The 14,217-nt window shown below is 45.3% G+C and overlaps 1 protein-coding gene across 12 annotated transcripts in view; it reads left to right on the top strand.

The window, feature by feature from the left end:
• The window catches only part of LOC121533532 (protein unc-13 homolog A-like), a 49,202-nt gene that overhangs the window by 18,920 nt on the left and 16,065 nt on the right, over positions 1-14,217 (top strand). For all 12 annotated transcript variants that reach the window (XM_045205524.1, XM_045205533.1, XM_045205534.1 and 9 more), the window contains 21 exons: positions 337-342; positions 708-782; positions 922-1,141; positions 1,985-2,212; positions 2,780-2,921; positions 3,116-3,285; positions 3,601-3,716; positions 4,974-5,137; positions 5,348-5,501; positions 5,645-5,713; positions 6,357-6,446; positions 6,700-6,834; positions 7,509-7,642; positions 7,919-8,004; positions 8,504-8,630; positions 11,141-11,237; positions 12,812-12,955; positions 13,056-13,133; positions 13,263-13,340; positions 13,662-13,750; positions 13,956-14,105. In XM_045205524.1, the coding sequence (XP_045061459.1) occupies positions 337-342; positions 708-782; positions 922-1,141; positions 1,985-2,212; positions 2,780-2,921; positions 3,116-3,285; positions 3,601-3,716; positions 4,974-5,137; positions 5,348-5,501; positions 5,645-5,713; positions 6,357-6,446; positions 6,700-6,834; positions 7,509-7,642; positions 7,919-8,004; positions 8,504-8,630; positions 11,141-11,237; positions 12,812-12,955; positions 13,056-13,133; positions 13,263-13,340; positions 13,662-13,750; positions 13,956-14,105 (2,552 nt within the window). The remainder of the gene's footprint in view (positions 1-336; positions 343-707; positions 783-921; positions 1,142-1,984; positions 2,213-2,779; positions 2,922-3,115; positions 3,286-3,600; positions 3,717-4,973; positions 5,138-5,347; positions 5,502-5,644; positions 5,714-6,356; positions 6,447-6,699; positions 6,835-7,508; positions 7,643-7,918; positions 8,005-8,503; positions 8,631-11,140; positions 11,238-12,811; positions 12,956-13,055; positions 13,134-13,262; positions 13,341-13,661; positions 13,751-13,955; positions 14,106-14,217) is intronic.

Raw genomic sequence — 14,217 nt, 5'->3', positions numbered from 1 at the left:
TGGTGTGTATACTTCAACATTGTTAAGGAAGTACGTTCGTTTTCCACTCTGTCCTTAAGGGCCTTTGTCCTACCCGTGTACAAGACTGTTTACATGCCATGTTTTCGTCTTGTGTGATTAATAGGTCTAGATCTTTCCTCCCACCCAGTATTTCATCAACAAAATCAATAACTCTCCCCGATCTAGTGATATTTCTGTCCCTTGGCACATTTATCACGATCACTCTGTATCTGTTTTGAAATCGCCATTGTGTCTGTAGCTAGAGTTGTTTGACATGCCCCATTTAACACTTGTTTCTCGTTCTGTTTCCTCCTTCCTTCACATGCACTGTTACAGGCTATGGTGAGTAACACTGGGTTCCAAATGAAAAGGGAATGTTGAAGCACTTTCGTTTCAGATACCCATGACCCCTTGTTTCTTATAAACACTTGGGGAGAATACAGCTGGACTGCATTATGACCTACTGGCTTAGATGCTGTACTGAGATGTATTTTGTTCCAAACTATGTTAAAAGATATTAAAGTATGTATCAAGAACAATATACTTTTCTCTTTGAGCAAAATCGAAGTTGTCACTATGTTTTAAAAGTGCTTATTGAATGTATTTCAATCCCAGTATGTACTGAACTACTATATTTTAATCTTATCTCTTCATTCATTGTCATTCACTCCATCCATTATTTTACCCCCCTGCCTGCCCTACCTCAGTCCCTGGCTCAGAACTCCAGGAAGGCAGGGATTACATCAGCCATGGCGTCCAGCACTCTCAATAATGAGGAACTGGTGCGTTTCTGGCTCTTTCTTTTCTCTACTCACAGTATATGCAAATAGTGAACTTTTTTCTCTCTCTCCATGTACTCATAGATTCCACTAAGTCTCTGACTATAACTTCTCTCTCCTCTTCTGTTTCCTTCTCTTGTAGAAGAGCCATGTGTACAAGAAGACCCTGCAGGCTCTGATCTACCCCATCTCCTGCACCACGCCCCATAACTTTGAGGTGTGGACAGCCACCACTCCCACCTACTGCTACGAGTGTGAGGGGCTGCTGTGGGGCATCGCCCGCCAGGGCATGAGATGTACCGAGTGCGGGGTCAAATGTCACGATAAGTGCCAGGACCTACTCAATGCTGACTGCCTGCAAAGTAAGTAGAGCCATGTTGATGTTGCTCAGTGAGTCGTAAAGTTTTGTTCAGTTAGTGCCAAAACATAATATAGTGGTAAAACATGAAAAATAAAGTTGGAAAAAATGTGGTTATAGGTTTGTAGTACGGTAACTAACAACACCAAACGTGTGAGGTTACTTCTGTAATTTACCTTACCGACTGCTGCTTTGGATAAGAGTGTTGTTAACTAAAAGGCCCCTTTGACTGTTATACTTCAAACTCTGTCCTCCTCTCTCCTACATCTCTCATCCCACTCTCCTTGTCCTCCCCCCTCTCATTTTCTCACTCCCACTCTGCTGTCTCAGGCACTTTCTATCTTGTTTGGTTTTTCTGGAAAGGAAATTAAAAGCCATTTTTCTTTCCTTGACATCCTCTCCACCTTTCCAACTCTTCATGGGCGTTTCACAGGTCTGCAGATACTGCCAGAGTACACATCCATAAATCATACTGCGTACTCTGTCTCACAGTGTTCTGATGATAGGGCACATTTGTTCTTATAGATGAAATCTAATCAAGATGTATTTGAAGTGCATTTAAAATTGCAACGTATTTTACAGCAAAACAATAAAAAATGCAGGAGATGAAGTAAAAAAACGACAGAAGGCAATAAAAGAGATGAATAAAAGAACAATAAAACAAAAAGAACAGTAAAAACATAACATGGTTGATGTTATGCATCATTTGTATACATTCATCCTATGTTTATTCCCTTCAACCCAAAGAAAACTGTTCATGTCCTCCACACAGCATAATAAAAACCTTCTAACTTCGAATGTAACTCGATGAATCAAATCTGACCCTCATCGCTCTTGTCTACCTCAGGGGCAGCGGAAAAGAGTTCTAAGCATGGGGCGGAGGACAGAACCCAGAACATCATCATGGTTCTGAAGGACAGGATGAAGATCCGGGAGAGGAACAAGCCAGAGATCTTTGAGCTGATCCAGGAGGTGTTTGCCATGGTCAAAGCCACTCACGTCACCTACATGAAGCAGATCAAACAGAGCGTACTAGACGGCACCTCCAAGTGGTCGGCCAAGATCAGCATCACAGGTGAGAGAGAGAGAGAGGGAAGATACCAGGGCTTCAGAGGGAGTGCTGATCTAGGATCAGGTCCTCCCTGTCCGAATCAGAATCACAAAAATGATCTTATTCATTATGATCTAAAAGGCAAAACTGATCCAAGCAGTCCTATTCTGAGACGCTTTGTGAATAGTATGAGTCCAGAACCATCCATTTGTAAAGCTCTGGCAGATGCCATTGGGAGTCTGACTCCATCACGAGTCACGACACACATCATCCACCTCTCTCCTCTTGATTGTTTGCGTTCCAGTTCTGTTTGTTGTAAAGGTCATACTGTGCTGTAGACCGTTGAGTCACTGTCTGACACGAAGGAGACGGATCAGATAAGTCCCTTGAACGTCTATATGAGGAGGGATGAGTGATATTCGTCTGTAGGTAGGAAGGGCAAAAAATCAGAATAGGTCAATGGGAGTATATGGAAGGGAGAACTCTCTCCACCTAGCCTCATAAACTAGACTGACCGCTGTGTAGTGGTCCGTCTGTTTAAACAAGCTATGCTCCAGCCACACTGACCACCTGATGCTGTCCCCTCCACAGTGCTGTGTGCCCAGGGCCTTCAGGCCAAGGATAAAACCGGCACGAGTGACCCTTACGTCACGGTCCAGGTGGGCAAGACCAAGAAGAGGACCAAGACCATCTACGGCAACCTCAACCCTGTCTGGGAGGAGAACTTCAACTTGTGAGTACTATAAGAGAGAGAAAGTACTGGACTGAAATAACATTGAAGGTTGTGTATTCACAGGTTATGAATGGGTCACAATTAATGCATATGTCCAACTCTGAACCCATATGAATAGATGGGATTGGTGGGTCCTTCAAACAGGAAATGACATAGTGGCGTCTTCCTGTCTCGCTCTCTCTTTCTCTCTGTAGTGAGTGCCACAACTCCTCGGACCGGATCAAGGTGCGGGTGTGGGACGAGGATGATGATATCAAGTCTCGGGTGAAACAGAAGTTCAAGAGGGAGTCAGATGACTTCCTGGGTCAGACCATCATCGAGGTCCGCACGCTGAGCGGAGAGATGGACGTCTGGTACAACCTGGGTCAGTAGGGGAAAGACCTGGGGAAACATTCACTTTGTTGAAGCTCTACTTGTAATTCTAATACTATGTGTCAATTAATCCCATAAGGGATTGGTTGCCAACTGGCGATTTGACATGAAAATAAAATGTCATTCATTCTAAACTAATAAACCAAATCATTGAGTCCATAAAATGACTTTCTAGGTATCCATTAGATGAGGCACACTTGGTGAACTAATTTGGGTGAAAGGTTGAGGTCTTTATTAAAGATAGTTGTTGTTAGGTTGACTGTGGTATGTGTTGACTGAGGGTCTTGTCTTTTGTCCCTCTCTGCAGACAAGCGTACAGACAAGTCAGCCGTGTCTGGTGCCATCAGGATGCACATCAATGTAGAGATCAAAGGAGAGGAAACAGTCGCTCCATATCATGTCCAATACACCTGTCTGCACGAGGTAAGCTGTGTGTGTGTGTGTGTGTGTGTGTGCGTGTGTGTGCACGTGTGTGCGTGATTATGCGCGCGAGCGTGTGTGTGCTCATGCCTTCAGGTGGCAAGTGAGATTAATGAGCCCAGTCATCTTGGTTCATTTAGCTGACTGATGTAGCAGTCTTTCATTGAAGTGGCCGTTTCAGATTAAACAGAAGTTAATATCCCATAAAAGTGTCACTGTCTGCATTGCTCTATCAAGATTAAGACCACATCAGATATAAAATACCACAGCTATTTCTCCCTCCGACCTTCTTCAAATATGGAATTATCTACCATAGTTATGCTAAATGATCATTCCCTATATCAGAGTTCTCCAAGTTTTGTGAGACCAATATTTTATTTTTTTAGTTCATTTTATTTTGTATTTTATTATTGGACATTAAAAGACTGTAAAATAAACCAGCAAATCAGCTCCAAGTGATTTTAATTTAGGAAATCTGTTCCAAAGTATTCCCATGCATAATAGAGAGATATGTGATCATATACAAAGTTTGAAATTATTATGTTTTAGTCAAATATTATATCTGTTTGGGCTTCTTGCGGTCAATTTGCAGTATACAAACTATTTGTAATTATGTTCTGTCCCCCTGACCATACGCTCAAGAAAACCCATGGCTAAATCTAGTGGATGATCACTGTCCTATATCGAGTCATTACTTGGTCCATTACTCAGGACATAGTTTGCAAACAACTGAACTTAAACAGAGCTAAAAGTACTATTGAATTGCACTGTAAATAGATTATCTGTAGCAAATTCTCTTAATCTACACAATGGCTTAACACACATTGTAATGGTGAGTCGTCGCACTGCATGATTCAGATCTTTATGTACTCTCTAAGCAGAAACGGACAAACACGATTTGAGAAAATGAACTGCAATTTTTAATGGCACCAGTTGACTTTTAGCTAGGTCTTTTTAATTTGTCTAAATTTGCACTAAGAATTTGAACATAAAATCAACTGATCCATTTCTAATGAAATTCATGTAATGAATGGCAGCCCTGGCCTGAATTAATAATGAATTGAACAACCCACTGAGCACTGAGCAGTCAGTCAGTCAGTTATAGAGTATGACGTGCTCTGCTCTGCTCTCCTGCTCAGACATATTCACCCTGAGATCATGCCCACCTGTATTCAGCCTTAGCCATTTCAACTCATTGAAATCATAATCTGGATTGATTAACCCCTGCATTTCTCTTCCTCACTCTCTCTCCCTCCCCAGAACCTCTTCCACTTTGTCACAGATGTGCAGAGCTCTGGTGTTGTGAAGATTCCTGATGCTAAAGGGGATGATGCGTGGAAGGTGTACTTTGATGAGACTCCTCAGGAGATAGTGGATGAGTTTGCCATGCGCTACGGAGTGGAGTCCATCTACCAGGCTATGACGTGAGCTCAAATTTACCCACCCTGTCACTGGCACTTAGCAATAGCATACACATTGCCAGATTGTAATGTGTTGAGAGGGCACATAGTTTATAGTTGTGTTTAGGATGATACTGTGGTATAACATCACAAGGGAATGCTTGGGTTTTATATGAGTCAGCTTCATTAATACCAAAGTGATAATGTTTATGCCGTGGGTGTGCTCTCCCTCAGTCACTTTGCCTGCCTGTCGTCTAAGTACATGTGCCCGGGGGTTCCCGCGGTAATGAGTACCCTGCTGGCCAACATCAATGCCTACTACGCCCACACCACCCAGGCCACCAACAACGTGTCGGCCTCTGACCGCTTTGCCGCATCCAACTTCGGGGTGAGTCACCCCAAATTAATGAGGGGTGGATGGAGACAAAAAATATAATGCAATGCCTCAACTCCGTGTTTAAGGTGAGCCAATGGATATGCTAGCTCTTAGGCTAATGTGTTGTGGTGTTTAATTTTTTTTTTTTATTACAGAAAGAACGATTTGTGAAGCTCCTGGATCAACTCCACAACTCTCTGAGGATTGACCTGTCCATGTACCGGGTAGGCTACTCTTGACTTTCACTCTTCTATTTCTCTCTCTGTCTGGTTTTCTATCCGTGTCCTTACCTACCTTTATCTCCCTCTTTCTCATTCAATCTAGCTCTCTGTCTCTACTGTCTCTCTCTTGCTCTCTCTCTCTCTCTCTCTCTCTCTCTCTCTCTCTCTCTCTCTCTCTCTCTCTCTCTCTCTCTCTCTCTCTCTCAAGCAAAAGTCTCATCTTTGTCTGCAGTTAGAACAGTCCCATAAGATAATTAGACATCTCATAGTGGCTGGGTCTCAGTGCAGGGAGACCTCTCTCCTTTCTCTCTCTCACAGAAACACATACACACACTCCCTCTCTCTCGCTCTCTCTCTCTCTCTCTCTCTCTCTGTGATGTGAGAAATGAGGCTGATGTGTTAATTGGGCTGACGACTCCTCATACACACAGGGTCAGTGAGGTGAAGAGCTGAGGGTTTTAATCTGGCCTGGAGTCAATGGAAGAGACTGAGACTGCTGCTTCAGCACTACAGCATTGGCCAGTTTATACAACATTGTCTGCACACACACATACACACACACACCACACACACACACACACACACATACACACACACACACACCACACACACACCTCACGGTGGATCTATTCTCTGTGTGTAACAGAATAACTTCCCAGCCAGCAGTTCTGAGAGGCTGCAGGACCTCAAGTCTACTGTGGACCTGCTCACCAGCATCACCTTCTTCAGGATGAAGGTAACTCTCTTCTCTTCACTCCTTCCTCACCTTGGATCGCCTCTGCTTTGCTCTGGTCAATACATGTTCCTCTACTCACATTCTCTACTCTAATGTTGGTACCACATGTATCTATTCTTGTTTACACTGTACAGTATCGCTACACTACCTGCTCTTTTCAGACATGCATCTTGACTGAGTTCCTTTGACCCTGTGTGGTTGTATGGGGCTTTCCTAGTCTGAGGATCCTCTCTCTGTCTGTGACTGTCTTCAGGTCCAGGAGCTACAGAGTCCCCCCAGAGCCAGTCAAGTGGTGAAGGACTGTGTCAAGGCCTGTCTCAACTCCACCTACGAATACATCTTCAACAACTGCCACGAGCTCTACAGCCGCGAATACCAGACAGATCCGGTAAGCTGGGTGTGTGTGTGCACACGCGTGTGTGTGTTTGTGTGCGCATGTTTGTGTGTGTGTGCCAATGCGTGTGTGTGCGTATGTGCTTTGTGAAAGTGCGCATGTTTGTGTGTGTGTGTGCGCCCATGCGTGTGTGTGCGTATGTGCTTTGTGTGTCTGTGTCTCTGTCCGTGTCATTAGCACCTCAGGTCTCCATCAAGCCTGTACAGGATTTATATAGGGATTTACAAGCCTTGTTTTTGCCTCATTAAAGTGGGGCGATTCATTCAGACTCCCTTCATGAATTTCAAAAGCACATTTTCCTTTGAATAAAACCTTCCATCCTGAGGGGCCCATATTTTGTTGAAATCTTTGCTAGATAATTCTTCAGTTTGAACCCCTGCGGTGGTAGGAATACTTTTTTCTGACTGTCAGCTCTTTCCAAAGGACTAAACCGTGTACATGTGGTTTGAGGGGTTCGTCAGCTCATTAGAGTTGAGCGGTAGCGATGAGAGATATAACAGAAAAACTATGGAGCCAAATATAGGAGAGTCAGAATCGGGCTGAATCCTAACTTGATATCTGCACTCTTAATTAACTTCAAACTCTGAGTTATGTGTGCATATCTTAAGCTACGATAGTAGCCCATGTGATAGTATCCCAGTGACTGAGTGTGTTTTGGTTTTGTCCAGGCCAAGCCAGGAGTGGAACACCCAGAGGAGCAGGGTCCCAGCATCAAGAACCTGGACTTCTGGTCCAAACTCATCACCCTCATCGTGTCCATCATAGAGGAGGACAAGAACTCCTACACACCCTGCCTCAACCAGTGAGTCTGTCACTCTCTCTTGCTCTAGCTATCTATTTCATTGTCTCTCTCTCTCTCTCTCTCTCTCTCTCTCTCTCTCAATCGCTCTCTCGCTCTCTCTTTGCCTCCATCTCTCTCTCTCTCTCTCTCTCTCTCTCTCTCTCTCTCTCTCTCTCTCTCTCTCTCTCTCTCTCTCTCTCTCTCTCTCTCTCTCTCTCTCTCTCTCTCTCTCTCTCTCCCCCCTCCTCCTCTACATCAATACGTAACTCTGTGTTTCTTACCGTCTGCCACACGTAGGTTTCCTCAGGAGCTCAACGTGGGTAAAATCAGTGCTGAGGTGATGTGGAACCTGTTTGCTCAGGATATGAAGTACGCCATGGAGGGTGAGCACTGAATAACGTCGCACTATCCTCACCGGTGGTTTAGCTCTGTCCTAGCAGTCTTAGTCTCTTCTTCTTCTGTTTTTATGGGGCTGATTAGCCTGTTAGCGCTGCATGGTGGAGAATAGATCACCCCTCTGGGCTCATTTGCTCTTTAATTAAGAGCTTTGTCTTTCCTCTCTCTCTCTCTCTCTCTCTCTCTCTCTCTCTCTCTCTCTCTCTCTCTCTATCTCTCTCTCTCTTTCTCTCTTGCTCTCTTTCTCTCTCTCTCTCTCTTTCTCTCTCTTTCTCTTTCTCTTTCTCTTTCTCTTTCTCTTTCTCTTTCTCTTTCTCTTTCTCTCTTGCTCTCTTTCTCTCTCTCTCTCTCTCTCTCTCTCTCTCTCTCTCTCTCTCTCTCTCTCTCTCTCTCTCTCTCTCTCTCTCTCTCTCTCTCTCTCTCTCTCTCTCTCTCTCTCTCTCTCTCTCTCTCTCTCTCTCTCTCTCTCTCTCTCTCAATTCTCAGAGCATGAAAAGAACCGGCTGTGTAAGAGTGCGGATTACATGAACCTGCATTTTAAAGTCAAGTGGCTCTACAACGAGTACTGCAAAGACCTGCCCTTCTTCAAGAGCCGTGTGCCCGAGTACCCGGCGTAAGTTACACCTGTGCCATGATGACACACTCACATTACAGTTTTTCTCAATTGCTAAAACACTAAACCCTATTGTCTGAACCAAATGCTCAGTTGCCTGAACCCATTGATTGAATCAATCACTCTTTTGGCAAAACCATAAGCACTTTTCACCTGTTTAGACACAACTTGCCAACACATTTTCATTGTGATGCACCCGTGCTGCATAATGGTGAGCACAGGTGACAAAAGTCAAACACAATTAGAGCACAGGTATCACCACTTGAACACAACAACTCAAAATTGATCACACTTGTGGCTAATGATGTGAGGGAACATATACAGTAAGCCAGTTCAGAGAGCACTGGTTTGTGAGGCCCTACAATGGATAGAAATCTGAGAGGAAGAGTTCGTGTGAGAGGAGGTCGAGGTGGTCGAGGTGGTCAGCGAAGACAAAGAACAGTAATATCTGATGAAATCAGAGCTACTGTGATTGACCATGTTCTTGTCCATGGTATGAGCATGAGGGAGGCTGGACAAAGGGTACAACCAAACATCAGTAGATTCACTGTGTCCACCATAATCCGAAGATTTAGAGAAGAGAACAGGTAATAACTTTTTTTTGACATTATAGTACAGTATGTAAATGTTGACAGCAATTACTGTATGACATACTATATACTGTACCACAGTATACTGTAAGTGAATATATGTTTCAGTACATCACTGTACCAATGTACTGTAGTATTGTAATGGAGGGTTGGTCTAACTGTTTGTAGGCCTAGTATTCCATGTATATTTTTTGTAACTCCATGTTCTCTTTTTGTATAATTGAAAGACTGCCACATGGGGGTGGGAGGACAGGTATGTTCTCCCCACACCAAGAGACCCTAATTGTTGATATGGTCCGTGAGAACAATGCCATTAAACTGAGCGAAGTTCAGCAGAAGATCATTGAGGACCATTTACATTTTGAGGGTATCAACAGTGTCAGCCTCTCTACTGTTGATCGTGTCCTCAAGCGCAACAGACTGCGCATGAAACAGCTATACAGAGTGCCCTTTGATCGCAACTCAGACAGAGTCAAAGAGCAAAGATTCCAGTATGTACAGGTTGGCATATATCCAGACACATTCAATGTTGATTACTCTAAGTAGTGATTTACTGTAGTGGCCTAAATCACTTTTTTCCGTATCACTTACAAAACTATATATATTTCTACAGAGGGTTTTTCAACTGGATGCAATGGAAAGACCCCATCAATACATCTACATGGATGAAGCTGGGTTTAATCTCACCAAAAGGAGAAGGAGAGGCCGAATGTGATTGGCCATCGGGCCATTGTTGGTGTTCCTGGGCAGCGTGGTGGCAATGTCACATTATGTGCTGCCATCAGCAATCATGGGGTTGTCCACCATCATGCCAACCTGGGGCCCTACAACACTCACCAGCTCCTCATTTTCCTCAATCACATGCGAGATGCTTTGTTAGGGCAGCAGGATGAGCATCCCATCTATGTTGTTGTTTGGGACAATGTGAGTTTTCACAGAGCCCTCCAGGTTAGAAAGTGGTACAATATGAACCAAGGTTTTATCAATCTTTGCCTTCCACCGTACTCCCCTTTCCTAAACCCCATTGAGGAATTCTTCTCCTCATGGCGGTGGAAGGTATATGAACGCCAACCTTACACCAGGGTAAATCTCCTGCAAGCCATGGGACTTGCCTGTGGTGACATAGGTGTGGAGGCATGCCAAGCCTGGATACGGCATGCCAGGGTTTTTTCCCCCGTTGCCTGGCCAGACAAAATGTGGCCTGTGATGTGGATGAAGTCCTGTGGCCTGACCCAGTACGGAGACATGATGCTGTGGCTGAGTAATGCACTTATTTGTATATTTTTGTACTTTATTTTTTACATGGGCTTACTGTACACAAGTGGCAAACGCATAAGATTTCTGTTTGTTTTTACAAGTGCTACATGTAAATGCACAAGATTTCTGTTTTGTCTTTTGTACAAGTGTTAAATGCACAGGTTTTTTTTGTTTTGCAACATGCATTTAGCCTACAGTGAACAATAAACATTTATTTCTCCAGCTTCATGTCCTGAGCATTGTGTTTTCAATTTTTCTACGTAGTGTTTAGTGACTGTTCAGTAGTGTTTTTTATTTTGATTGACTCGGGGCACGATTTGACATCATAGTTCAGTTTTGAGCACAGATTGAACTGTTTTGAGGTGAAAGTTTGGTTTTGCAAGAAGAGTCTGAGGTTTTGTGAATGTAGCTTGAAAATTGGGTTTTGTGTTCACAGTTAAGAGAAAAGGAGAGCAGCTTTCAAGAAATGTGTCTTAGCAATCGAGAAAAACTGTAACACACACATATGCAGGCATACACATGCACTCACACACACACACACACACTCCCTCTCTGGTACTGTACAGCATAAGCCCATAAGCAAGGCCAGATGGACAAGTTGTTTGAAATATAAACTTCCAGTGGGGTTGACTCATATTAAACCACCCGTGTGATGTCTCCTAGGTGGTTTGAGCCGTTTGTCATCCAGTGGTTGGATGAGAATGAGGAAGTGTCTCGAGACTTCCTGCACGGTGCGCTGGAGAGGGACAAAAAGGACGGGGTAAACTTTTCCACTTCTTCTCCTCATCTCCTCAAATGTAAATGCTGAGTCACATTGGTTGTGGCAGAATGAAAGTAATCCCTTCCTTTGTAGCTTCCTCATTAACCATCCTAGTTATCAGGCAGACTTCTCCTCCTGTGCCTTTCCTGCACTCATCAAAGACTTCCCTGAGACAATGGAAACGAAAGCACAAAAAGTTGAGAAAGTGTAGAGAGAGACTATAAAGAGATTTGTTCAGACTGCTCTCAGGTAGGGAGATAGCATTTGACTGTACCAACCTGTGGATTAATCTCATTACCCAGCAACCTCTGGGGTACCGCCACAGACTCACCTCTGGCCAATTAGAGGCAGACAGACAGACCCACCTGATCCGGCCGTCTACCCTGTCTGCTGTCTGGCTTCAAACAACCCTAGAGATCCTCAAACCAGACCAGACCACAACAATCATCTCTATTTATGCTCTCAGAGCTCAGTGGTCCTGCCACCCTCACACCATCTCTCTCTTCTTCTCCCTCTCTCATTTACTAGAAGCTCTCCATCTCTCAAACCTCTCCCTCTATTCCTTCCCCTCTCTCTCCCCTGATGTTAACAATCTGTGACATCTGTCCCCCAATCATAAAAGTCTCTCTACTCCTCTCCCCTTCTCTGCTAAGGACCACTCTCTTCTCTTCCTCTCTTCCTTCCCCTCTCTAAGCTGTGCTAAGGAGCACTCTTTCCTCTCTCCCCAGTCTCTCTCTCCAGTCTCTCTCTCCCCAGTCTCTCTCTCCCTAGTCTCTCTCCTCTCTCCCCAGTCTCTCTCCTCTCTCCCCCCTCTCTCCCCAGTCTCTCTCCCCTCTCTTCCCCCTCTCTCTCTCCAGTCTCTCTCCTCTCTCTCCAGTCTTAATGCTCTCTCTCTCTCCTCTCTCCCCAGTGTCTCTCCTCTCTCCCCAGTCTCTCTCCTCTCTCCCCCCTCTCTCTCTCCTCTCTCCCCCCTCTCTCCCCAGTCTCTCCCCAGTCTCTTACCCCTCTCTCCCCAGTCTCTCCCCAGTCTCTCCCCATCTTTCTCCTCTCTCCCCAGTCTCTCTCCTCTCTCCCCAGTCTCTCTCCTCTCTCTCCAGTCTCTCTCCTCTCCCCCCAGTCTTAATGCTCTCTCTCTCTCCAGTCTCTCTCCTCTCTCTCCAGTCTTAATGCTCTATCTCTCTCCTCTCTCCCCAGTGTCTCTCCTCTCTCCCCAGTCTCTCTCTTCTCTCCCCCCTCTCTCTCTCCTCTCTCCCCCCTCTCTCCCCAGTCTCTCCCCAGTCTCTTCCCCCTCTCTCCCCCCTCTCTCCCCAGTCTCTCCCCATCTTTCTCCTCTCTCCCCAGTGTCTCTCCTCTCTCCCCAGTGTCTCTCCTCTCTCCCCAGTGTCTCTCCTCTCTCCCCAGTCTCTCTCCTCTCTCCCCAGTGTCTCTCCTCTCTCTCCAGTCTTAATGCTCTCTCTCTCCTTTCTCCCCAGTCTCTCTCTCCTCTCTCCCCAGTCTCTCTCCTCTCTCTCCAGTCTCTCGCTCCTCTCTCTCCTGTCTTAATGCTCTCTCTCCTCTCCTCTCTCCCCCTACAGTTTCAGGTAACGTCAGAACATGCTCTGTTCTCCTGCTCCGTGGTGGACGTCTTCTCTCAGCTCAACCAGAGCTTTGAGATCATCCGCAAGCTGGAGTGTCCCGACCCCCAGATCGTAGGCAACTACATGAAACGATTCGCCAAGGTACACTACAGTATTCTACACACTATATCCACTTCATTAATAAGCTGAGCCAGCATGCCCAGTCACAGAGACAGTGGTTGACATACTCCTATCTCCTCAGACCATCGGCAACGTTCTCCTGTCCTACGCTGACATCATCTCCAAGTGCTTTGCTAACTATGTCAACATGGAGAAAGTGGTGAGTGGCCAATGACTCGACATGACACATGTTGTGTGGGGATGCACTTCATTATAGTGCTTGTGCATTTCAGTGAAAATGTGTGATACTTGGATAGTGTAGTTGATAATGACTTTGTGTTGTTTGCAGCCATGCATCCTGATCAACAACATCCAGCAGCTCAGAGTTCAACTGGAGAGGATGTTTGAGGCCATGGGAGGAAAGGATGTGAGTGGCTCTCTTAACCCTGTTTGCCCCCAGTCTATATCTGAGTGTGAGTGTGTGAGTGTTGAGTGTGTGTGTGTGTGTGTGTGCATTTGAGCCTTTCTCACTGACCAGGTTTCTCTGCTGAGTGCTTCTATTCTCTTAGACCGTCTGTTTGTTGGGGAATGTTTCCGTGTGCCTGCTGAGAGCTCTGTGTGAGAGCCCCGGTGCTCTGCCAGTCTCACTGTCACTTTTTCCCTCTCCCTATGTGTGTGCGTTGGTGTGTGTTTACGTGTATATCTTGGTGCGTGCGTGTACGTGTACATGACTGTGTGTGTGTTTCAGCTGTGCAAGGAGGCCAGTGACTTCCTGAAAGACCTGCAGGTGAAGCTGAATACCGTGATGGATGATCTCAGCAGGATATTTTCTGTCAGGTGAGCTGGGCACACTGCTGGGCACTGCCAGGCAACAGTCAGCCATGCCAACTACTCATACATGCCAACTCCAATATGGATTTCATTAATATCACAGTGCCTTTCTCTCCTGGTAATACTTAGTCTCATCCGAATATGTTAAAATGGTTACATTTAACCATTTTATGTCAGTTACTATGTCTCCTGTGTGTCTGTCTGTGTGTAGTTTCCAGCCGCAGATTGAGGACAATGTGAAGCAGATGGGAGACATCCTTGGTCAGGTGAAGGGGACCAACGTGGGGGCTAACAACTGCAGTAGCGTGGCCCAGGACGCTGACAATGTGCTGCAGCCCATCATGGACTTCCTGGACAGCAAGTAAGTGAGAGAGATAGAGAGAGTTGTCTTTAATGTTGCTAATCACTTTTTGGCTACCCTTGTCTTTCTGTTTCCAGTCCCTTTTCCATCTTGTCTCTTTTTCCTCTTCCTA

This window comes from Coregonus clupeaformis, chromosome 20, assembly GCF_020615455.1.
Source record: "Coregonus clupeaformis isolate EN_2021a chromosome 20, ASM2061545v1, whole genome shotgun sequence".
In the NCBI taxonomy this organism is placed as follows: Eukaryota; Metazoa; Chordata; class Actinopteri; order Salmoniformes; family Salmonidae; genus Coregonus; species Coregonus clupeaformis.
Note: the sequence above shows the minus strand (reverse complement) of the source record. Positions and strands in the feature narration are given on the sequence as shown.